General features: G+C 44.4%; 1 protein-coding gene across 1 annotated transcript; it reads right to left on the bottom strand.

Moving 5' to 3' along the window:
* Window positions 1-439: 439 nt before the first annotated feature.
* On the bottom strand, window positions 440-25,683 carry CAPN6 (calpain 6). The gene is made up of 13 exons (XM_060137163.1): window positions 25,561-25,683; window positions 19,098-19,277; window positions 10,150-10,281; window positions 8,897-9,105; window positions 8,192-8,384; window positions 7,430-7,623; window positions 7,096-7,173; window positions 6,810-6,996; window positions 4,672-4,794; window positions 4,291-4,493; window positions 3,601-3,719; window positions 2,906-3,042; window positions 440-2,072 (listed from the first exon to the last, which is right to left on the bottom strand). The coding sequence occupies exons 2-13, from the start codon at window positions 19,260-19,262 to the stop codon at window positions 1,890-1,892; spliced, it is 1,923 nt and encodes a 640-aa protein (XP_059993146.1). The 5' UTR covers window positions 19,263-19,277; window positions 25,561-25,683; the 3' UTR covers window positions 440-1,889.
* Between the last annotated feature and the right edge of the window lie 366 nt (window positions 25,684-26,049).

Below are 26,049 nucleotides of genomic sequence, written 5' to 3'. Positions count from 1 at the left end.
GCCTAACCCTAAAATGGGCAGATGACAAATTAAGTGTGGAAGCAAGTGAATGAAGTCTTCACATCCATTCTGCTCTCAGGGATATGGTGGGAGGGAGGATGGTATCGTCTCCTGTTGGAAGGCCTGCCCTTGAACGATCTGGCCACTGTAGCTTTGGCCTTGAGTCCAATCTCAGAGGGGTTTCAAAATCATGTAACCCCTGATATCACACAAATACCCCTAAATATGGACTAGAAAAGGACCCCCTCTCCATTCTACCAGCCCCTCCCCCACCTGGATGAATACAGCCAAGGGCTCTGCGTCCATCAGACTTAAGCCTGGGCTCCGGTTGCAGGAAGTACCCCTCCTCCCACCCCCACCTCTAACCGCTCGCAAAGGAGTCTCAGCAGACAGCCACTCTTGCCATCTCTCCTGTACCACCAAATCAAGTCAAGACTGGTCAATTTATTAAACGTGAACTTTATTGTGGTTTGGATTATGTAAGGCAGTGTGGTGAAGGCACTGCAGAAGTTAGACTGAAAAACATGGTAGGAAAAGGAGCGAGCTAAGAAAACTACAAAATTTTTTAAATGATCGCGTGCTGGACTAGACTAAGTATACTACAACTATGTCATTTTATTCATCATTGCAGAAGCGTTGAAATATTCTAGGAGGTGGAGCTTGGGGGATGGGGAAAGGCTTCATGGAGGAGGTGGCATTTATGCTGGGCCTTGAAGGAGGGGTAGAATGTTGATAGAGGAGATGGAGGGAAGAACATTTCAGAATGACTGACTCTAGAGAAAATTCTATAGAAGGACTGAAAAAACAAGAGGGCAAACAAACACCCCCAGGGAGTGAACGCTCCCAACTGGGAGAAAAGCCTGAGGGGTCTCAAGCCCCCCAGATGGGGTCTTCCGTACCAATGATATTAGGAGGCACAGGACAACGGGCTTGTTTGTAAACCTAGCAGCAGCAGGAGGTTTCACATTTGCAGTCAGGGGCCCCAAACTGGCGAGACTACGCCTGGATGGAGTCTCTCGTCCTTTTATCCTGCGTGGTCCTCATTCATCCTTCCTCTTGCCCGCTGACTGCCTGAACGGTAGTTCGTGCGCGCCCACGTGCGCGTGTGTGAGTGTAGGTGTGTGTGGATGCGTGGGGGACCGAGGCTTTGTCTCCCACTGCAGCTTCTTCCACTTTTCCCTCTTGTGGCACACAGCTGGCTTCCATGCAGCTGGAGCTCGGGCCCTTCCCACTGTCTGAGCCTCACGGAACTCCAGCTCTTGATTAAGCACCTAGGAAGCTTCCTCAACATGAAGGTAAAACCTACCGTGGGGGGTGACTTGGGTCAGGGCAGGACTACACTTTCCAGAGGTGGTGGTTGGTGGTGGTGGTGATGGCGGTGCCGGCGGTAAGGGCTGGGGATGTATAAACAGGCTGTGGCTGCTGGGTAAAAGGCTGCTGGGACACCTGTAGTGTTCAGTCAGGAGCTGGGATGTCAGGCTAGACCTGCTTGGCCTTGATCACCCCTCCGCCTTCCTCAACATGCCCTACAGGGGAGACATTTTGGGCACCTGAAAACAGCTAAGACATCGGTAGGGTATCCAGGCTGTTGTCGTTGTCCTGCATGAATCTCACCCCCGGAAGCCCCAGACATCTTTCCTTGGCCAACATCTGTCTGATCTCCAGATAGGACTGTCACCTCCCCCTGTCCAGCTGCTGGAGGTATATAGGTTACGTAGCTACTTACGCTACTCGGATGGGGAGGTATGGGGAACTTATCAGAAGAAAGGCAAAGTTAATTACTGTGAATTTCTTTCTTTCAAAAGATTATGAATCCTAGATAAGATCTAGCATCTGACAGAAAATAAAAGGATGGGAAAGCTCTGTCAGGATTCCCGGGAGCTGGAGATTTAGAGCTCAGTGAGATCATCACTGGAAATAACCTTGAAGCTGATGTGGCCTTGTTTAACTTTGGCAGTTGGGCCACCCTTCTTACGCAGGTACAGGGACTTCAGATCACGGCAGTCACTGGGGTCAGCATCCAGAGTGACCTGCCCCAAGAACTGATCACAGAACTTTCGTCTGTTCCAGACCTGGAGAGACAAGTCAAGAAAGTGAAGATGAGCAACCCCCTGTAACATTGGACTTTGCCGAGTGGCATCTAGAACCTAATGCCGGGCTTTGAAAAGTCTGTTTAAAAACCAAGGGACTGTATTTCCTGATACCTCTCTGGCTAAGGGGAAAGTACCTCAAAGAGGAGAGACGCAAAGCCACCAGTCAGAGTTCAGAATCAACCCTGATCTATGAGATGGCCGCCGAAAGGCAGCTGGTCAGAAGCATTAAGTCAGAAAAACGGCCAAACCACAGTGCTCCATTCTGAGCAGCAGGGCGAGGGTCATGTGAATTGGCATATACTTCCCCACATGGGATTTACAGTACCTGTGTTAACATGTGTGTCTGCCAGCATGCGGGCTTCTGCCCACAATGAAAGAACAGAGGAGAGGAGATTTAGGATGGAGATTCATGAGGAAGCCAGTGATTGTGCCTGGTGGGAGGTGTCTTCCAGTACAAAACAAACAGACAAAAAACCAGGATAGGGCTTCCCTGGTGGCGCAGTGGTTGAGAGTCCGCCTGCCGATGCAGGGGACGCGGGTTCGTGCCCCGGTCCGGGAAGATCCCACATGCCGCGGAGCGGCTGGGCCCGTGGGCCGTGGCCGCTGAGCCTGCGCGTCCGGAGCCTGTGTTCCGCAGCGGGAGAGGCCACAGCAGTGAGAGGCCCGCGTACCGCAAAAAAACCCCAAAACAAACAAACAAACAAAACAGGATAAGCCTTGCTCCATATCCTAGACATCTGTGAGGCACTTGGGATCATCCAGTATCTGGTACTGAATATGAGCCACGTGAGGGTCCCTGTTCACATCCTTACCTGCACTATAATAGGAATGTCAGTGGTCCTTCTGTAGAAAATGGCCTGGGTGTCAAAAATGGCATGAACAGTATTCTTTTGGACAGGAGAACGGACTTCCTCCTTTCCACACTTGATGACCAAATATGGGTTTACAGCTGGAACAAAGTAACATTTATTTTTAACACAGTGATTAAAAGTCCTCTTTCTAGCTAGTCAAGACACTATTTCACTAAGTCTATTCTGGGACTTTTAGCATCACACCTGGGTACTAGAATGACCTAGGACTTTGGTTCCTATTTCCCTTTTCTTTTCTATACTTTATATAGGGATATAGAAATGAATATTAGATAGGCCCTTGCCCCAAGACTTTTATATCCCATTTTCTCTTTTTTTTAATTGAAGTACAGTTGATTTACAACATGGTGTTAATTTCTGCTGTACAGCAAAGTGATTCAGTTATACACATATACATTCTTTTTAAAATATTCTTTTCCATTATGGTTTATCACAGGATATTGAATATAGTTCCCTGTGCTATAGAGTAGGCCCTTGTTGTTTATATATATCCCATTTTCCTACCACGGTTGACAGCCATTCTGACTTTTCTACACGGAAAACGCCACTGGAGAGAATCATGTGTGACCATCTTTTCTAACCATATATGCAATAAATGAAACTGATTTTGCTTTCCCAGACACCCCTGCAGTTCTTACTTTCATTGGCATACTTCTCCAGGCCCTCGGCACTGTGCACTGTGATCTGGGTGACAACCTTGGGGTAGCCACGAGCCAGATTCCAGCAGGACATCTTGGGCATGTCCAGAGTCAGCTCCCTGGAACATCAAAAAGAAGACACGTCATCCATGACGAAGGCCCTTTGATGAGGGGATAGGCTCGCCAAAGCAGACCCTGTTGTTGAAAAACACGAAATGCCAAGTGACCTAGCCCATTCCTCCTCCGACATGGCTTATATTTTATGAGTATGTTTTCCTTTCCCCTTGCTTTAAGGCCCAGCAGATAAAGATCAGAGTAGGCAGGGCTGGGGTGAAAAGGTAGCTTTGGTGACCCAGCACTCAGAACGTAATAGAGGAGCAGTGAGGAATGCCAGCTGTTTAAGAGAAGAGTCAGCCAGAGAACAGAAGATAAAATATAAGTGGAAAAGCTTAGGCTATAGGCCTGTTCTCCTTAAATGGCAGCTCAAAGCGCTGAAGCTCTGACCTCCGCAGGGAACTTCTCACAACCCACACCACTTTGAGAAATCTTTCTCCTGCCATCACTGCGGTTAAATCTGACTTGCATAAGTTGTCCCTTTGAGTGTCCACCTAGGGGGAGAGGGCCAAGAGGGTTAGGACTGGAGGCAAAGCACAGAATGGGAGTTGGCAGGGCTGGCCAAGGAAACGGCACCTGAGCTGGACGGGCACTTCAGAGAAGATTCTCAAGAGAAACTCGCTGGTGCGGCCATGCTGGAACATAGTTGGGACAAGCACGTAGTTGCCCTTCTTCAGGTACTTGCTCAGAAACACGGTGCGCGTGTCAATGTAAGTGGAGGTCCCCGCACGCTCCTGGATGTACAGGTGGTGGAGGCGGAATTTGCGATTCATCTCCACCTGGAAATGCAAGAGAAGGAGATGCTCTATTGCGCTCAGATCATAGTTTTTGCGTTTGAAGAGCCTAGCTCTTCTACTTTCTTTATCCCTCGACCTTTCTTGATTCCCCTAACCCCAAGCCGTCCTAATTTTGACACTGTTTGCCATCATTCTCTCTGCTCCAAAGGCCCATTCTTACCTTGAAGAGCTCAAAGCCGATGATGTAATTGTCGGGTCTTCCCATGCGGCGGTAAGTGCGCAGGTCTTTTTGCTGCAGAGACATGATGACCTTGTGCCCATCCTCGGGCACAGTGAAGATGTACTAAGGGAAAGAGGCCAGCAAGGAGCTTAGTTAGCACTTCTGTTTCAGATGAGCCAGCTCAAATTTCAGGGAAGAAAACTCTACCTTGCGAAGCAGAGACCTGGGTCATGTTCTGGGCTTCGCCATTGACTTGCTAAATGCAGATCCTAATGTTTGCTTCTCCCTATGGCATTCAGCATGTGTTGAGAGAGCCAACTTCATACCTAGGCCTTTGATGCCAAAGGGGGTATGCTTTGTTTTAATAAGTTCTTGGTAGGATCTTGGGTTTTTTAAAATTGTCCCCTTGTGGGCTTCCCTGGTGGCACAGTGGTTAAGAATCCGCCTGCCAATGTAGGGGACACGGGTTCGAGCCCTGGTCTGGGAAGATCCCACATTCCATGGAGCAACTGGGCCCGTGTGCCACAACTACTGAGCCTGCGCTCTACAGCCCGCGAGCCACAACTACTGAAGCCCGCATGCCTAGAGCCCGTGCTCCGCAACAAGAGATGCCACCGCAATGAGAAGCCCGCGCACCACAAAGAAGAGTAGCCCCAGCTCGCCGCAGCTAGAGAAAGCCCGCACACAGCAACGAAGACCCAACGCAGCCGAAAATAAATAAATACATAGAAATTTTTTAAATCTTATAAACTGTCCCCTTGTTTTTAAAAGCTGTACACAGGAAAATTTGAGAATCGACAAAGACAGAAAGCATCCTTGCTTGACTTAACCTGACACTGCAGCATTCCCCAAGGCTAGCCTCCTATTGCCAGCCCAGATGTGTGACTTGTGGAAGGGGCCGGATCCATTTCCTTGGTGAATTGATGTTTTGCTATCACCATTTTAAGGATGCTGCAGTCCTTTTCTAGAGACTTCCCAAACATCATCTGCGGAATCATGGTGCCATTGGGAAGTAAGACTAAAAGACATCAGATTTCTCTCGCTCTCCCCCAAACCTCCCACCAAGAAACAGGAAACAGATACTTTTTTTTTAATGACCCAGGGAACAGTGTATTATAATAAAAGTTGTAATGCCTAAAAAAAAGAGAAAAGAAACAGGAAACAGATGCAGAAACATGCGCTCACGAGGCCCCCGTCAGTTCATCCTGCACAGACACTTAAACAGTGAAGCCAAAAAGCCCATTTCCTCAGTTTGGTATATGTTCCTGATAGTTAAAGCATTTCTAGGGCTGTAAATGAAGGGGGGTGGCAATAGGAGCTTTCTTTTCTTTAGGGGCAATTAAGGTGGAAGGAATGGAGAGAACTATGAGTTAAGTAAATCAGCCCACCAGCTTTAGTGTCCTTCAAAGTGGCTGGCCAATGAAGCTCATGGAAAGAAAAGACACACTCGTGGAAGGCTGCAATATAGTCAGAAGTCTTGTCTCCTGTGGTTAGCTTATCAGCACATTTGCAGATAAAACCATCAAGGTTATTATAGGTTCAGGCTTTGGATGTTCGGATTTTTTGCTTTGGGGTGTGCCTGGGCTTGACCTCTAATGTGTCATCTGGAAAAGCATTGTAATGGGAGATGGATGGAACGGGGTCATTGGCAGGGTAGCGATTCAAATCCTGAGAAGAATGACCTGGTATTCTAGATGAGAAAAGGGAGGCCTAATGATGGGGTTCAGAAGAATCACCTGCATGAGAAAGAGGACACATATAGTAAATGCGTACCCAAGAGAGCAATTAGGCAGTAAAGAAATGAAAAGAATTGAGAAAACGTCAGGGAGCAGGTCCTTTCTCTCTAATGTGGGACCATCACAAGGAAGCAGGGAGTGTCAAAGCATACCCAGCAATATGGTCAGGAGAGAGGCACAGAGGAGATGGCTTGGATTTGATAATGTCACCAAGTCATGTCTCTACAAAGAGACACAGTCTGCTTTACAGGCATCTGAGCCAATCCCTATGCATCTTGGTTGATGAATATTACACAATAGCTGCAAATGGGAGAACTGATGTCAAAGAAATACTCCAAGGTGAGACCTGGCTTCCTATTGCCTTGATAACTTGAAGGCAAAGAAAAAGAATTTGATTTAAACCTGGGGATTCTGCAGGAAGGTATCACGGTTGTTATAGCAGCCTCCTGAACGGTTCATCAGCGGATCGTCATCCACAGTCCAGCATCCCACCACCGATTCCAGCTCCTTGCGGCCGAAAATAGGGTTGTTCACATTGCGGCAGACATTCAGTTCATGGAAGTTGCGGCAAAAGTCCTCCAGGCTCATCCTGAATGGAAGGAAAGAGATGAAGATGATACTTAATACCTACCCCTGCAGTTCCATGTGGAAGCCCCAATTCCCTTTAGCACAGAAAACCTCTACTCACCAAAACTCTCCATCATCAGACATAACAAGCCCCAGGTTCTTGCGATCTGCTGCAGTCAGTTGCTGCCACTCTTCAGAACTAAAGGCAAATGAACAAAGGGATAAGCCATTATGTTTGCCATTGACTTCCTACAGTAAGCAGGATGCCAAAGGAACAGAATACATGAGGACTGGGACAGTTTTGTCTCACCACCAGCTAAGTCACAGGCCCCATGTCCGAGAAGGACCCACAGATGTCACTAAGTATTGACAGCCCGCTAGCAGTCTGGAGGGATGGGATTGGGAGAACGTATAGGGCTTTGGGGATGCAGCAATCAAAGTGGAAAGCCACTCACATCTCACTCCACGGCCCACTCCATTCTTGTCTTCCCAAGGGGTTCCTCAGACGAATCATGTACAGCTTCTCCGTACTGAAGACCTCCACGAGTCTTTCTCCAAGACGAATCTTGCGAATATCAGTCATGGTGTACGTATGGCCCTTCAGTAGACCCCAATCAGTTTCGACTTCTTGTTCTTCCTGATTGGGAAACTGAGAGCAAAGAAAGATACATAAGGGCACAAGAATTGGGAGATCCAAGGCTTGGCTCTTCCTCTTCTTTGACTGGTTTACCCGAGTATGGTTGAAACTAGTTCTCTTATGCAGATAGAAATTTGATCCTGCCGCCTAACTTGACACAAAGCAAGCCAAGGAAAGGAAATAAAGAATTTAATATAACAACTCAAACAATTCAAATGACCCACGGTAGTACATTGATATGAAGAGCATTGAAATTTGTTGGGGTTGGGGTTGGTTAATTCTTTGAGCAAATTCTTTGAGCTATAACCGCCACACCCAGGAGCAGAGGCAGGAGGAATCATTAGCAGAGACTATTTACATCAGCTCGGATGCTACATCGGCCTCCAGCGGGATGACTGGTACAAAAGGAAAATAGGTTAAAGCTCCTTAGCCTCTGCGCCAGGGCTCAGTGCCTATCGTTAGCTTTCTGAGTTTCATAATGACTTGTCCTGGATCTCCAGGGTAAGGGTGATGCTCTCCACTAAATGTCATGGTCTCCTCTGCCGGAAGTGAGCGAAGAGTGGTTTTGGTGAGTACAAACCTCAATGGAGCAACAGATCAGACCTCCTTTGGTAAATGTTTTGTACAGTTCTCCAAACAGCTTGTACTTCTCCTCAACGAGCTCAGTGTATCTTCCCTTCTGCATGTCAACAGTTTCAGCCAATGTACCAGTGAAGTCCACGATGACATCAGTAGTGGTCAGACCATCGAGGGCTTCATAACACCCAAGCAGCCTGGGGGCAAATATGCAAAGTTATCTTTGTAAAAGTATTTTTCCAGGTCAAGGACATCTTGTCCCCCCAAGTTAAAACAGTCCTTGCCCAGCCAGCCTTTACCGGCTAGCTTTCCTCTAGGTACAAAATGAGAGATATTTTGAGAATATAGTCACATTTCTAGGTTTAGGCTATGTTATCTAGGACGGTCCATGCAGAAACTTCTTTCTACAGGTAAATATTAGACAAGGAGAAAATCTGCGGCCATAATGCCATGTGATCTGTAGATCAGCAGCAGGAAGAGGGCACCTGGGAGCAGTAAGGGCTTAATGGAAACTGGGACAGCTGATTTCTTTCTCATCTGGAATTAGGGAGGGCCATTCCCAGGTCCAAAGCAATGCCTTGGATCTGATTGATATCCTACCCAATTTAAAGCCCAAGGCTAAGCTGGGAGAGCATGAGTTCCCAAGGATGAATGTGACCTTCCTTTCCTTGTGTAGCCTGACCGCTGACTGGCCAACCCCCCTCCTTACTTGGCATAAGCTTTTTCCAACAGAGCATTCCAAAACTCATTCATGGAGGTGGAGAAGGAGAAAACGAGATCTCCATTGATGGTGGGCAGCAAGTCATCAATCACCACCTCGGTCCATTCTCCAAAATGCCAGAAACGGAAGCGAAATATCCCAGCATATTTATCTAGTTTTCGAGGGTCCCATTCCTGTTCCTTATGGTTGGGAATTGTCTGGAAGTATAAGAACATTCAATCAACTGTTATTCACCAGACCATATCCAAATATTGAGATTACGACTGACTTCTGACAAATCCCACGTGGCAACAGGAAGCACACCAAATACACTTGGTTTGGGTCTAGGTAGGAAGTCCCTGGTAGGGCATTTTTTTCTGCAGTTTTTGCTCCCCCAGTTCAGTTTTGCTGAGGACAGTATTACCATGCTTGCCCTGAATACACACAGGGTGACTGGGGGCAGCAAGTTATGGGTTAAATTATTTACCACAGTTAATCTACAAACTCGATCATGAGAGACTGTCTACACAAACATATTCGTGGTTGCATACTTAACCACATAAACAAAGGCATTTTAAAAAGCAAAATCAATCAAAACACAAGGTCCCCTGTGCTTTCAGTTTTTAAAGGTCCATCCTAGAGAGTTCGTGCAGATTCTATAGACTATAGATTTTATTCACACCTTGAATAAAATTATATTTGGGAAAGTCTCCTTTTTAAATACAATTACACATTCATCTTCGAAAATTGTTATTTTCTGAAGAAAATGCTCTAATTTTTCCCAGGTCAACACTTCATTGCCTTGAACTCTGCCTAAATGCCAAAGGGATTTTTGTACTCTTATAATTTATTAGAACCTTTTCAAGGATCTAGTTCCACCTTTCTCACCTTTTCTTTTGTTCACATCTGTCAGTGACTTCCTGGCCCCCAGTGGCTTTTTACCCCAGTAGGTACTGAGAATGCAAGTATGCAGAGCTACTGAGTCAAAGTACTGCAAGTGACAAAAGATCACCTAATATGTGCGACAAAGCAAATAGAGTAAAATGTTAATGGTAGAATCTAGGTGAGTAAATGGGTGTTGACTGTAAAATTCTTTCAACTTTCTGTATTTGTGAAAATTCTCATAATAAAATTGAGGGAAATCACCTTCAATCATTAATACTTCTGACTTCAGGGATTAAACAATCTGAGACAGTTACGAGCTGACTTTTCCTAAAGTTACTAAAGAAGACAAGAAGGTGGAAACCGAGTGAGGTCAGTACCTTTGTCCAGTGAGACTCCTGAACAGCCAGACAGGAAAACGCAGAGACCATTGGCTTGTGCCCCAGTCTCCCTTGGGTCAGCTGGTGGTTACTGATATTGCCCACAATCAGACGGGGGTCATCGCAGATGTCCTGTGGATACAACAGTTGGTTCTAAGAGCCTGGGAAATGTTCCCCACGGGTCAGTGTGAGCCCAGCTAGGCAGGACAGACTTCACAGATGAGGTAAGGTGGAAAGATTACCAGGACTTCCACAGGTAGGAGAAAGGAAAGGTTGGGGGGTTGTGGAAACAAACACAAAGCAGTAGCTCATCAAGACACAGGAAAAAGGGTCACGTGGGAAGGCGGCAGGAGGAATGGAAGGAGAGGATGCAACTGAGACAGGATGAGACGTGCTGATGGGAGCCCTCAGACATAGCCATCATTGAGGTTTAGAGAGTTTTCACTGCAGCAGTGAGTTTGTAAAGAGAGAACGAGGGATTAGCACATTACATTCTGAACCTATTTGCCAGGATGAGATTTTCTGAAGCGCCTGTGCTCAGATGGGTGATTGCACTTAAAAGACAAGGCCTGATAGAGGTGGACATTAATGCTTCTCCCTCTCCAGAAAAATGAGTTAGGAGACCTTATACATGAAGCCCTTTCCTAACATAAAGCAAAGGCAACAGCGGTGTCCATGCAACAAGATTTCCCCACATCTTTGGATGAATACAGATGGCAGCAGCACTAACAGCAGGAGGTAATAGACCGTGTCTAGGAGCACTTCAACAGATACTCTTTTCCCACAGGGGATGTTCAGAACCTGGACAGAGTGGGGCAAGTATTTGTTTGAGGCGTATGTGTGTGTCTTTCCCCAACATATCATTAGCTGTGCCATTCCCACTGCAAGTAGGAAAATGAGGCCCAAATAATACAATTCCAGCACAATGTAATGGAGGAATTTTCAAAGTATAATCAGTGCCTAAAGGAAGGATCCCCAAAATATCCCTGGTGGTAGACAAAATAATTTGAATAGTGGTGGTAATGTTCACGCTGAAGGCTTAAGAATGACTAGAGTTAGCAGTTGGACAAGGGAGAGGGATGGAGGCGTAAGGAGTAGAGAGACAGTCATGGACAGAGGTATAGTCACATACATGACACCATATAATTGAAGACACGTTTGCGTGACTCAGAGTATCAGCCCTTGCAGAGTTCAAAGGCAGGAAATACCAATGAAGTCTTGGGTAGATGGAGACAGCTTCGTGGAGGAGGCCGTTGGCCAGTACCTTGACATTTTGCTTACCCAGCAGAAATAAATCCTAGTCTCAAATGGAAAGAAAATCTAGACATATATCCTTTAAAAAATTATTAAATAGAGACAGCTATATTTTTCTGGTTCTCAAACCTCTTTTTTTTAATGGACATAATTCTCCTTGATGAAGGGTCTGGTCTACAGAATGAAACATTCCATATATTCTTTAAAAGCCAAAATAACTCTGGAAAGGAATAGGCATTCTGGGCAAGGACAAGTCCAAACTGAAGATTAATTGGTCATTCCTTTGCCAAAAGGAGAGTTAGGTGGGTTGCCGTCAGCTTTGGTTTTCTGGTCTTTTTTTTTTTTTTTTTTTTTTTTAGATGCATGTCTGGTGTCTCATTACTTTTTTGTCTTAGTAGAAGACTTCTATCTTACTAAATTTTTTCATGCGTTGGGAGCTGCCTGTTTTTTCATTTATTGAACATAAAGCAGGTGTGTTGGGTGGATTCAGTCCTGATATCCTTTCTCTTCTGATTGTTTCTTTGCCCTTTCTAAGATGAGACGAAATACAGTTTTCCCTTTCTGAGTCAGGCGTTACCATTTTATTTGTAGCAAGATGTAAAGTTATACAGTGATTTCTGGGACTTAGATGATGCATATAATAGTTTCCAAGCATGAAAAAACAATAAAGTGAACATCGATATGTGGAAAAGTGTGTTTTTAGATTATTAAGGCAAATTATTTGCTGGTTTTATGTAGAGTTATTAGTGGTTGGAGTTACATTAAAGTGTCTTGATTTTCCACAAGGCTTTAATTCACAGCAGGGATCTAGGCTCAGGAAACACTTTTGGCATGTCAACTTCTATTTAAGACCTAAAGGATCATGTAAATAAGCAAAAAGACATGGAAACAGAACTCAAATTGAGGAACTGGATAATTATTCTCCTGTCGACTAACATGAATGTGATTATATATATATATATATATATATATATGTGTATATATATATGTATATATATATATAGAGAGAGAGAGAGTGTGTGTGTGTGTGTGTGTGTGTGTGTGTGTGTAAAGCTGTGTGTAATCATGGGAGAATATACATTTGGGCAAAAAAAACACCTTATTTTCCATTTCCTCTCATAAACTGGCCCATGCCCCAGTTTTACTTCACCACTCTTCATACATGATAGCTGGCTATTTAACAATGTGTTTTTAAAAATGAGTTAACAGTCCATAGACTGTCAAATCTGGAAGGAATTTAGAGACTATTTAGTCAACCTGTTTATTTTACAAATGAGGAAACAGGCTCAGAGAAGGGCAGTAACTTGCCTCTCCTGTCATTTAGCTAGTTAGTAGACCTAGGACTAAAGTTTTAGGTTCTTCAGTTAGAGAAGGAACCTCTAGACATCAGCTGGTTCATCCTTTTGCCTTTAAGTTGATCAATGGTCACCATGCAAAGGATAATACTGTGAAGCTCTTCAGGGGTGGAGATGCAACTCATTGTCTCAGTCATCCATCCCAGTGTTTTATGTCTCTTTGCTTAATGCTCACCTACAAGCTCTCCATCATTCTGGAAGACTGGCTTAACTCATGTCTTAGCTTTTGGTTCTAGGCTAGATATCACCAATGTGCTTTAATCTCCTCAGTTTCATCCACTAAATATGAATCAAACTCTTATGTATGTCAGCACCGTGATGTGAAGCGCGGGAGAACATTTTTATTAAGCCACATTTTTTTTTTACCTCTTTAAGGAAGTGAAAGACTAGAAATAGCTAAGGAGGTAGAAAGGGTAAAGGGTAATGAGCCAATGCAAATCTAACAGCCAAATGGACTTTTTGGTGACAAATTTGAAAACAATGAAATGGATATTTATTGAATTTTCCCCTAGATTTAGACAACTGGCTATAATTCCTGCGGGGGTAAGGAAGCAAGGCTGGAGACATTTTCCTGTAAGTCAAAGCTGGGATGCAGAGTGCAGATGGGACATTTCAGCCCAAGCTCTGCTGAAATGGTAGGGAGTGGAGTTGGAGGAGAAGTCACAGCTCACATAGTCACATATTTGGGTGGCTTGAGAGGTAGGGAAGATTGCTGAACCTCTAATGGTTCCCAGCTGTGTTGGCCTAGTCGATGTGATCCTTAAACTGGGCTGTTTGTCAAGGCAAAATAATTTCTTGGGGGAAAACACACAACTAGGAAGTCAAGCACCAAGAGTAAATCCAGGAATGGTCTCTGCAGACCCCTATCCCTGAGCCAAAGCCTTCTACTGATACAAGCAAAGCAGCATCTCTAGGAAGTATGTTCTCTTAGCTGAGCATTGAGAGATCCTCCTATTGTCCTTACCTCATCTCCTTTCCCAGAGACCTCTGGGTGGGGGGAGGGAGGCATACAGTTATAAGCCTTGGAGCCCCACGCATGTCACTCTATGTGGCTCTCTTCGCACCTACCACATCCACATATTTAGCAAGTTTTTTTTTTTACACAGGTGAAATTTGCTGACAATAAACATTGAGGTCCAGGGTAAACCTCAAGAACCACAGTAAAATGAAAGGCTGCCTAGAAAACCAGCAGCCGGAAGAGTGGAGGCATTTCAAAAGTGCTATGGGCAGTCTAGCAGTCCCATGGGGATGAGGACAGTGTGGACACTTACAAGTGAGGCCAGCCCTGCAGTAGGTACATTAGGACTAAGTCCAAGGCTCTAAGTCGTCCCAGAAGGCCCAGGGCTGCCATCCAGGGCCTGAGGGCTTTATCAGCTAGTCCAAGCAACCATTATCTTATCCTTAGAAAATTGTACCATCTCCAGACACGGCATTTATAGGTGGACCTCGGCTCAGGGACCGATGTTGAACCACCTGCACAAGGAGTCGACTTTACTTGCTGGGGAGTTTTGCTTCTGCATGACGATCTTGTCATTGGTAAAACATTTTCTTCCTTCCTAACCCCTCCAAGGAAAACTCAATATGGAACCATAGAATAATATCTTAAGCCCAACTTCCACTTCCAAACTGGACAAGCAAGTCACTACAGAATTATCTTCTTCTTTAAACCTTCAGACTTCTGCAAGGGGACTCCAGGTGTAAATCCCAAACTGCTTTATTGGGAAAAATGTATATATCCGTGCAATGGAATACAGTTCAGCGATAAAAAGAAACATACATGCTGCCACATGGATGGTCCTTGAAAACCATGCTAATCTCAAGAAGCCAGTTACTTTTATGATTCCATTTTAAGTGAAATGTCCAGAATAAGCGAATCTAGACAGAAACCGAAAGTACATTACTGGTTGCCTGCGACGGGGGGAGGAGGGGTTTACTCCCTGCAAATGTGTACAAGGGGTTGTATTGGGATGATGCAACTGGTCTAAAACTGGATTGTGGTGATGTTTGCACAACTCGGTAAATTTATTTTAAAAAATCATTGCTTTGTATACTTAAAGCAGCTGAATTTTATGGTGTATAAATTGTACTTCGATAAAGCTGCTAGCGTTTTTTAAATCCAGAATCTAAAATAAATAGGACAGATGGCAAGAGTATTGGCCTATTCAACTCTTTTTGATTGTGTCAACAGAGAAAAACACTTAGGACCATTCACGTGGAGGCACATGATCTCTGGGAAGAAAAAGAAATTCATGAACAGTCTAGGCCAAAACTACTCTACAGAGGTGTCCCATTCAGCTGGGTGTTGGAAATTTCTATTCGCACAAAGAGAGAAATATTTCCTCCTTTAATGGGGTCCCTCATATGCAATCTCTCTCTGCTTCTAATGTCCCCTCTCAACCGATCCCTCCCATTCCTCCCACCTTTGCTTTAATCCAGAACCTCATCGGCCTCTTCTCACCCAAGGTAGTGAAAAGACCTGGGCAAGGGCCATGGTAGTGGAGGCTGAACTCAGAACTTGACCAGGAGAGCTGCCAGATCTTGTGCAGGTGCCCTGGCTTCCTCCACAGCTGGCTGTGCAATCCCCGAAAGGCCTTGCTCCATTTCAGCAGGAGAAGAGCTGTGTCTGACTCGAAGACACGATTGTAGCTGGGTACGACTCAGTCAGGAAAAAAGCCAGAGGCGGGTAGGAGGGGAGAGTCGCTGGAGAAGAGATTTTCTGTGGGAATTTGGTGGCTAGATTTCAGCCTAAAAATCCTACCTGCCGTCTTAGGATCACACTGTAACTCAGGGGAACTCAGCTCTTAGAATCTGCTAAGACTTTATATGTTGAAGGTCCAGGAGGACAGGAAAGCCCAGGAGGACAGGTATCAGGCAATATAGCTGTGTACCCAGGAAGCTAGGCCGGTAGCTGGGGTCATTGGACCAATGGAGGTGTTAAGGGGAAGGATCTTCCCCTGAAAGGTATGGGCAGATGAAGCGGCACTGAACAATTGCAAAACACTCTCATAATCCCTGCCTCTCTAAAGCGGCTCCTTAGGGTGCAGCAGGGAAGTGGCAAGTGGGAAGAGGGGAGCTCGATCCTGCCCTGGGATGGTGGCGCTGGACCGCAGTTGGTTGGTTTGATTAGTGGTGTTTACAGACACGGAGGCTTTGCAACCCAGGAGGGAAAGAGACAGAAAATATCTGGTTAATCGTGCTTCTTCCATTTTAGAGACTTCAGAAACGAACCCTGTTTGAGTATGAGGCGAGGTGGCATGCCAAGGGGCAAGATGTCTGTAAGCTTCCCTGAAGATGAGGATCTCAACCTTGCCCATGAGGCAGGTGAGTCCAACGACCCATCTGGTCTTCCTGAGCCAATTTAGAGAGGCCGTCTCTTGGCTTTCCTGATGGGAGGCCAGAGAACTTTGACGTGGTTCTTGCCCCTAGGCTTGGCCTCCACTCTGGCTGGAGAGGAATCTCCGGCTTTTGGAAGAGACTCAGATGGTGGTCCGGAACCTTGTTTTTCCCCCTACTCCCCACAAGAGTCCCCCGCCCCAACTGCTCCAATCCACCGTGATCTCCTTTTCTTCAAAACCCTCTATGATTTACTGGCTATATGCCTGAAAATAGCATTTCCTCTGTGTAGCAGTAATTTCTTATTTAACTCTTCGATAGCTCAATATCCATCTCGTCAGCTGGAATGGGAATCCCTCACCCCAGGCCTCGTCTGTATCTTGCACAGAGGCTGGCATAGAGTAAGCGCTCGATGAATGCTTCTCAACTGACTCTCTCTTTGGGCCTAATTAAGACTAAGCTCAGAGTATGCTCTCAAAAGGGAGAGTCTGGATCAATTAATGGGTGTACAGCATCGACACAGTGAGGGGGAATGTGAGAACTTACTGGAGGGAAGCTACCTATTTTACCAAAAGAGACACGAGCAAATCTATCTCCCTGACATGGCAGCATGGTAGAGTAAAAACTAATACAGGCTTTGGAGTCAAACCTGGATTCAAATCCCAGCTTGTTAGTAGTCTGACCCTGGGAAAATTCTTACCTTCCCTCTGAGACACAGTTTCCTCATCAATAAAATGAACATAGTATCTACCTTTATTTTTCACACCAGGATAAAAGAATTACATCAAAGTGGTTTTTAAAGATACCTACCTTACTAAGCTATAGCAAATTAGGATGAAATGAAAAAATGTATAGAAAACTCCAAACACAGTATCTGGGCCCATAGTAGGCATGCCCTAAATGCTTCTGCCTTGTTCTACCCCATTCACTCTCTCTTTCTGACACTCCCTCACCTTGGAAGGGGTATCGGTTGCCTCAGAGGCAAGATGGATTATTGCAGTGGTTACTAAGTTTTTTTCCTTCCCTGCTAATTCATCTAGGACTCAATCCACAGAATTTGGAAGATGAAGGCAAAGGACAAAGGACTGAGCCAAGATGGGGGAGGGAGGATGTGTCTAAAGGCGGGCCAATACAGGAAGCACTGTCGGCTTGGTTCACATCAGGAGAATGGCTTCATGTTGGCTTGCGATTTTACTGCCCGTCAGATCTCCTGCCACCTCGTCCAGGACCTCACCCCCATCCATTATTCCTTCTTTCTTCTGTGTCTTTAACCTCTCCTTTACTATCTCCTCCTTAGCCTATACATATGTTCAAGTCTGTCCTATTTGTAAAAGACACCCTCCCCCAGAAAACCTCCCTCGATTCCCTGCCTTCTTTTCAGCTACTTCTGCCCTATCGATCTCCTTTCTTTCATAGCCAACCATCAACAAAGAGTGGCGGCCCTCATTATCACCATCCATTCAGAAGAGTGGCTCCCAAGCAGCATATTTCTATTTTCTCCATGCATTTGTTTTCCAGATTTGTATTGCAGGTCAGTGATCTACAGGGATGTCAACGACTGGAGGCACAGAAACTGAGCAGCAGTGTCATCTTCCTTCTGATGGAGAGAACTTCTGCAGCTCTTATATTCTCAGCAACTATCATACTTTATGGGCAAAAATGGAGACATGCCCTCTGAGTCACATAGAAAACAAGAGCCTTGACGCGACCCATGTATCTTGGCACCCCCTGGTGGCAACCTACATAAACCGAAGTAGCTCTTGTAAGAACTCCCTTCAGGAGTTCAAGCTGTGGAAATTGTTCATTGAAGAAAGCAAACCTTGAGTTGCTGACTGAGATGGTTAATAGTGCATAAAAAAGGTACATCGTGAAATAGGATCAGAAGGTTTTCAGGATATGGTGAAAGTCCAAGAATTTGCATTTCATAACAGCCCTTAGTGGCTTATATACCTGGTCACCCACTTTGGGAAGGAGCCCAGGTTGAATATCCTTCTATCTAGTCATACCCTTTAGATATAACCAGGTTACTGTTTATTCTCCAGATTCCAACATCCTATCATTTTGTACATTGACCTCCCACTCATGTAGGACTTGTAAAGGGCTTCTGAGACTTGCTTTAGAGACACAACATACAGATGTTCCACAGAGAACCATAGTAACTATGAATAGGCGGTGAAAGATATACGATCTTACTTGGATCCCACTTTGCTAATTGTGGGAGAATACAGACGATGGTATCCAAAGAGCAGCAAAGAAGTCTCCCTCCCCCAACTCAAACTCCATCTTGTTGAGTTTATTTCATTTATGCTCACCATATAAGTTTTTCTCTTCAATGGTCTGAGATTATCTTGAAGTTGCTGTCATAGGTAACTCAGTAAAGAAACAAGAGTATAGTTGCTTTCTGAGTTACCATATTTACTCAAATGAACTTCCAAAAGAAAACAAGCATGGTATATCTCTTTTTTGTTCTTTCTAAATTACTAAATCTGATAAAATGTGACTAAAATTCAAGATTCCTCAAGTTAGAACCAGAAGCACAAATCCATAAAACTTCCCATTTTAAAGCTGTCTGCTGGGAATTCTTAGGGCAGTGAAAATATTCGGATACCATAATTATGGTTATATGTCATTATACATTTGTCCAAACCCATAGAATGTACAACACTAGGAGTGAACTCTAATGTAAATTATGAACTTTGTGTGATTATGATGCGTCAGTGTAAATTCACCAGTTGTAACAGAGGTACCACGCTGAGAGGGGGCATTTGATAATGGGAGAGGCTCTGTATGTCTGGGGGCAGGGAATACATGGGAGATCTCTATACCTTCCTCTTAATTTTGCTGTGCTCTAAAAATATAAAAAGGATATTATGCTATAAAAAAATAAATAAAGTTGTCTGCTAAACTGGTCTATACGCAGTGGGCTGTGTGAGTGAAATAGTGGACCAAGTAGATTTATGATGAAAGAGATCAAGAGGGAAACAGAAATTGAAACAACAAAGTTACCTGGGGACGTTTCCACACCACCTTCCCAGGAAGCAGTCGGTTGTAGAAAAGTGAATCATTCTCAGGCAAAAAGGTTGGATCACAGAAAAGTCTACCATCCCTGATGCATTCCTGCTTCAGTTCCTGGTACTTCTGGTTTTTGAAGAGCTTCAGAGGAGGACCCATAATGTCAAACTATGTCTAGAATGAGAAAATTGTTGTTATTGAAGGAAGAGGTTCTCAAGTCTTTTAAAGATTCCCTGAGATTAGACAAACAGTTGTCATCCCAGTGATTTATTCCCAGAGCTGGGCACCTCAGTTTTAGCTTTAAAGGAAAAGTCACCATTTTCGGGGAAAGAAGGGCCCAGGGTCTGCAGCAAATCGTTTGGGGGTTGGGATAAGGCATCTAAACCATTTCTGGGTCTCAGTTTCCTCATCTGCCAAATGGGGTAATATGGGCCTTAACAATCTTATTGGAAAAATAGATAATAAACGTTAAGATTGCTAGTTAAACGTGAGTCATTATAATTTAAAGGGCAATCTTCCATCTTCCACTGGCAGGGAGGAGTTCAAGCACAGAAAAATGCTAAATTTGAAGAGAAAGGGGGAAAATCGCTTTACTACATTCAGAATAATTTGGTGCCCTGAAGGGCCACACACTTTGTGCTTGAGGAGAGAAGCAGCCCCTTTCACTTCTAACAAGCCCTTTTACACAATTCCTTCCCTTTTATCATTAAAGAGGTTTGCGTTTTTATTACTGGCCAGGAAGACTAATGCAAGAAACAGAGCTCAGCAGATGGCCTCCGAAGACAAGGAAAGATAGAAAGATTGTATGTGTCCGTCTTCTTCAAAGTCTAGTGTGCAATCATCGGCCCACCATAAAAGGCAGACTCCGAAATTCAGTTACACCAATTGGGTGGATTCTTAGCCCATGTCAATACACTGTTGCTTTCTTTTCTTAAAAAAAAACACAACGAAACAACTCTCACATGGCTATACAGAGAATTAATATAGTGGCTCTTCAGGCAATGTCTATCAGAGTGCCCCACACTCAAATGCCCCTGACAACTGGTTTTTATGAGGATAATTTGAAAGGTAAATTTGATTTTAAACAGCTTTGGGGTGATAATAGGGTTTTCAATGACTTTGCTTGATTCACAAAGATAGATTTGTAATGATTTTAATGATCTTCTGATGACAGTCAATGGTAAATAGAAGGGGGCTGGAAAATCTATATGCACCAAGTATATCAAAAATATATTTTAAGGATAACGGTGTCTATATTCTATGATTACATGAGGGTTGAAACAAAAAATCTGGCTAAGGTCAGAGTGTCTGCTAAAAAATGGATGAAATTTGAAAAAAAAGGCTAATTAATTAGCACTTTAAAGAATATCTGTGTAGGTAACACAGCTCAAAACTCAGTTAATAATGAGGCAGTTGCTAGTTTATAAAAAGTGTAATATTAATCAGACCTGTCTACTATCTTACTTCCTGTTCCTTTAGTATTACATTGAAATGCCTTACTGGTAAAGAAGTCTCCCCATTTGAAAACCATAAAAAAATTTAATTCGATGTTATTTGCAACCTACAATATATGTAAACAAACTTACCCTTTCTCTGAATCCAAGGAATAAGAAGCTGGAAATAACCAGTTTTTCCATAGCCTCGTTTATTGGCAATTGTTTTTCAAACGGAAGGCTACAGGAAACTGCAAGTACTGAAATGCTTTCAGTCATCAGATTTAAGTCTGTCCACGGGTTTTAAATATTAACGTGTATTTCACTGTGTTTGAAGTCGTGGACAGTATCAGTAATAGTTTTCCATTAAGCAGCATCAGAGCCAATCTGAATGTATGCCCAGGCTCCTTTCTGGGGCCTTTTACAAATGGACCCCAATTTTTACATGTGCTCAAACTTACAACAAATCCTACCGTGCCTCTTGCTTTTCCTGGAAGGTTGGGTGGATTGCCAGAGGCTGGGGACTGCAAATGGGGGATCGTCTGGGACAATTAGGATATTTAGTTTCCCAGAGCCTCCTAGTTCCTGAACATTTTGGATAAGTGAGCATTTCCTGTTCTTGGGAAGGCCCGCTGCTGCTGCCAGTCTACCTTGTTACCTAGTCAAATGCCTGCAAAGGGAATCCCTATTATATAAAGAGGCCTGTCTACAGATAGAAACAGCATCAATTGAGAAGAAAATCAAGTTTGATTTTCAAAACCGGTATGATTCCAGTCGACTTTATCAGAGACAGAATGTACAGCTGGTGCAGATAATTCAAGCTTTTCGGGTGAGGGCACACGCATTTTGGGGGCACACAGAAAATAAGGAATAGCGAGCAATAGCCTCAACTTTGACAGGCATTCGTTAGAGTACAATTGCAGTCCCACACCCCGTCGGACTTGCAGAGTAGAATTGCCCCCGATTTCTGACTAGGTAGCAGAAAACTATATTCCATTTGCTGTGCCCTTGGTTTCTTTGTGCCTCAATTTTCTCAACAGGGGAGTGGGGTTATTTATCTTGCCCTCCTTACACTGTGGCTCTCCCTAATGAGCTGGTTAGTGTACAGGTGTTTCGAATAAGCAGAAAGGGCTCCATAAGTACAAGGTACACACTGTAAGCCCTCGCACTGCCTGGCACAGAGCTAGGTACCCAGCCACTGTTCAGGAAATAGTTGTGGAATGGATGAATGTCTTATGTAGAAAATGAATGTTTGTGTAGCAATTTATTGTTTGAAGGGTGCATTTCAGCTCATGTTCCCTTCATGGCAGCCACGTTTTGTAGATGTTATCTGTGCCCTTCATTTTGTATCTCCAGAAACGGCAGCTCAGACAAGGGGCAGCTAGAAAATGGCGGAGCTGACTCAAAGCCTGGTCTGTGTTAACACCCGATGTAGTGTACAGCTTTCTATCACACCACACTGCTTCTTTTGCTCACTGCCTTCTTAAAGAAGGGATTTTTTTTTTTAGCTCAAATGAGGAAAACCCTCCAAAGCAAACATGATACCTAACTTGGAGGCATTCTGCCTAGAATTCATTGCCGTGGTAGATATTGAAAAGGTTCTTTATTTCCACGGTTTGATGAGCATGGGAGAATCCAAACACTTCACATCTCAGGGTTCATCAGTTAAGTCTCAGAAAACTTTTGGAAACTCAGAAATTTGTCTTGGGTTTGTCATCAACAACTTGCCCTGTCAGGGTATAGGAGAGTGGAGAAGGGAACGTTCCTTCTTTGCTATCTTACTGTACCCAGCTGTGAAGACAAGAGAGCCTTTCGGTTAAAGACCACATATAGGAAAGTCAGTAAACAGAAGCAAAGCTGGGGTTTTGAGTATCAACCAAAGAAGGCCTCCAGCTAACAAAGGGAACATGCACATTTAAGAAGGGGGACCTTGTGTCCTGAGGGCTAGTATTATGGGTGGTTGGGTGAAAAAGAGTGTGCAGTTTTGTATTGAGACAATGGTCTTAAGAAGTACTGTTTGAGTGGGGATCCTTCATCCAGAGAGAATGAAGAAGGCCATGTGAACCAAAGCTCGTGGGAGGGGTGGCTCCAGGCTGTGGTGAGTTAGGAGTTGCCAGGGAAAGTTGAGGGAGCCTGCCACGTGGAACACGAGGCCACAGTTAGGAGAGGGGGCTTTTGCTACTCACCGGACTAGAAAGTTTGGGAAGCTGGACAAAGTCTTAAGAGGAAAATCACTTGTTCTTTGCCTGTGGGTCAGCCTTAGAGTAGAAACCAGATTTTGCTCTTAAAAATGAAATCTGCCTCAGTTTACTCAAGAGAATTATGATCTGATAAGAGGAAATCCAGTCTGTGGTTTACAACCTGCTTTCCATTGCGGTGAGTGGGAGGGCAGGGGACGGCATTTAAGGGGAAGAGAGGGAAAGAACAGGGCCCCCGAGAGTGTTGTTCGTGGCTGGTTTCTCCTTTTCCCCAGTTTCCCCCTTGTATTCTACTTGGGGCAAAATCGGACGTCAAAGCAATTGGGAGTTTGCAGAGCAAAGTGAATACAGAAGACTTAACTCTGCCCCGGCATGACGTAGCGGCCACTTTCACCACAGTCGGGGGTCTCTATCCTCACCCCTGGGGGTGGTGTGAGGAGAGAAACGGGGCTTGGAGAAGGAGAAGTAATCAAAATTCAGCATCCACATTTTACCCAGAGAAGAGTTGCTTTCCACGTCTACACAGGTAGAAGCATGGCCACACCTTAGAGAATGCATCTACCAAGGAACGTATGGTTCTTCAGATTCAAATTGTTGGCCAGATATTCTGAGGTCCGAAAGGGACCACAAAAGTCCTCTGATCCAGCCTTATATAGAACACATCTACTCTGCCCAGAGAGAAGACCCTGTTCAAAGAAATTCCAAGAAAAAGAGTGCACAATTCCCTTTAATTCCATTGTTGCAGAACTCTATCAAAAAATGAAAAGCAATTCAAAATCATGAAAAGAGCACACATAGTCAGGAGATCCAGTCCCAAATACCATCATTTAGTGTAGATAACATCTCTGTCCCTCAGTTTCCCCATAAGAGCAATGGGAATAAAATGGCTGCCCCATATACACCTCAGGGTGTTATTGGGGAGATCTAACAAAATTAGGAATGTGAACATGCTTTTTAACTATTAAGGTTAAGACCAATATAGGGCAGTAGTATTAGGAAGCGCTCGTTCTAAGCAAGTTAAATCCCTTTTCTGTCCTTAGTGGAAAATGAGGAGATTTGATCACATACTTTAAGTAAGACACACACAAACATGTGAAAGACCAATATAAAATGGCCCCTCTGCCATTCAGTACCTCCTCTCTCTTCCACCTCTCCATTTTGGCTGACTTGCCCCACTACCCCTTTTATTTTTCCCTCTTGGCTGGAATAAGCCCATCCTATAAGTCTAATTTTATAGCCCTGCGAAAATCTAATTCCAGTTTTTCTAGAATGTTACATTGGACGGACTCTTAGAGATAGATCACTTAGTCCAATTCCTTGCTTTTACAGGAAGGTGAAGGGACTTGTCCAAGGTTGCACAGTTAGTGACAGAGCTAGCACTAAAACCTGGACCTCCTGACTCGTTTTACCACAATTAAAAAAAAAAGCTGGGGGAGCATGCCAACACAAAACCTCAAGACATTGCTTTAGAAAATTCTTATTGTCCTCTTCTTACAAGAATGCACTTAGGAGTTTTGTTTTTGAATTGCTGTCAGAAGGTGAGATGATTTCAAATCAAGGCTAATCAAAGAAACACTGTTTTGGGGTCACAAAGGGGCTTTTTCTGCTTTTAATTTAGGGACTGAAAACTCCCAAGGATACGGAAAGCCTGCTTTTTAACCTATTCCTGACTACACAAGTGTTTAGACTTCTGCCTCGCCTGCTAAGGACTCTAAGGATAAATAAAGAATGCTATTCAAATCCAAAGTATTCATAAACGCACATGCGCGTCTGTGCACACACACTCACATACACACAAACTGCAAGAGGAATGCAAGTTAATTAGCCGTCCCCTGTAGAATCTTTTCCTAAATTCCTTCAGACTATAAAATGTCTTTAATTTCACAACAAATATTAGCAAATGAGGCATTAGTCAAATTTCAATAAAAACATTAATTACAAACCAGGATGCTTTATCCTGAAGCCAGAAGTGACTGTCAGGATGGCAGAATTTGTTTAATTTTCCTATGTGCTTGTCACCATATTTCAAGCTCCAAATCCTCAGAACCAATTTTTAAGTGCAATGCTCCAATCCTTTTGCCACCGCGTTCTCACCCCAGCCTGCTCTGGTCAAGTAGTCCAGCTAAGCCCCCAGAACAATGTAGTTGCGGTAGGGACGGATAGAGCCCCCAGCTGCAAATCTAAGTTTACACCAATGCAAGAATCAGAGAAAAACAAAACCAGGCCAGCCAGGGGCTGATCATGAAATAGCCAAGATCAACCTGTCACCAGGACAGGAAGATCCCGGCTCTGCAGACAGGACAGACTCTGCTGCCATTCCCTCCTGTGCAACAGTGTACCACCTATGGACCCCACTTCCAGGGCTTAAAGACCTTTTGCACACAGTGTGGCTCCAAGATTCTGCCTGCATTTCAACAATTTGCCTACAATTGCGGGTCAGCAGAAGCTAGAATAAAGCCCTGAAAATGGGGATTCTCCCCCCCTCACACTCGCCTCCCAGGTTTGTCCTTCCTTACCAGGTATTTTAAGTAACAGGAGACCAAAAAACAAAACAAAACAAAACCCTAGCAGATATCACCAGAAAAGTCTCATGGCCAGACAACCACAATTACCCCTTGCCCCCCCCCTCCAAATAAGCAATCCAAAATTCCATTAGTTTCGAAGTTTCCAAACTGCTATTACGCACACACATTCTATCCAGGCAAACCATAAAATGATAGCTGTGGAGTTTACCTATAAAGTGCAAGTTCCTTCATTTCATTTAGACTCTAAGTTATCCAGCAAATAAAATTGCAGGATGAGTTTGCGAATGTCCTCTCTCCTCACCTGAGTTATCCAAGGAGCCTTGTTGCTGCTGCTGCTGCTGCCGCCGCTGCCGCTGCCGCTGCTCTTAGCCAGGTAACCCCTACAAAGTCTGTTCAGTCAGTGCGGCTGAACAAAGATTCTGGCTTTCTTAACCTGAAAACTATTTGGGCTGTACCAAGCTCTGCTCACAGGGGGAGGTGCCTTGCAGAAAATTCAGGAGCCTTTGCCCCGCCTAGCAGTCAGAAACTGATCCAGAGTCATGAGGAAAATCTGGAAAGCACCCCTACCAGATGTGCAGACGGGATGCCCACTCCAGACCCACCCACCAGCAAACTGAAAAACCCAGGAAAACACGTTCCAAAGCTCTTTCTGTTCCAAGGAGAAATAGGACTTTTCAGGGAGGGGTCTGAGAGATTTCTGACTTTTCTGTCCCAGAGTTAATAGTGCAGACCTGAGCATGACTCGAGAGAGGACGTGGAGAGAAAACTCTTGAAGCGCTGGCAGAGTTCT

The sequence above is a fragment of the Lagenorhynchus albirostris genome, chromosome X, assembly GCF_949774975.1.
Source record: "Lagenorhynchus albirostris chromosome X, mLagAlb1.1, whole genome shotgun sequence".
In the NCBI taxonomy this organism is placed as follows: Eukaryota; Metazoa; Chordata; class Mammalia; order Artiodactyla; family Delphinidae; genus Lagenorhynchus; species Lagenorhynchus albirostris.
Note: the sequence above shows the minus strand (reverse complement) of the source record. Positions and strands in the feature narration are given on the sequence as shown.

Coding starts and splice junctions, on each gene's coding strand:
- CAPN6 (XM_060137163.1), bottom strand. CDS start 19,262: ATGGGTCCTCCTCTGAAGCTCTTCAAAAACCAGAAGTACCAGGAACTG. Junction 9,106..10,149: donor AGGAGTCTCACTGGACAAAG/GTACTGACCTCA, acceptor TTATACTTCCAG/ACAATTCCCAACCATAAGGA. Junction 4,795..6,809: donor CCTTCCTGCAGAATCCCCAG/GTTTAAATCAAA, acceptor TCTTTCCCTTAG/TACATCTTCACTGTGCCCGA.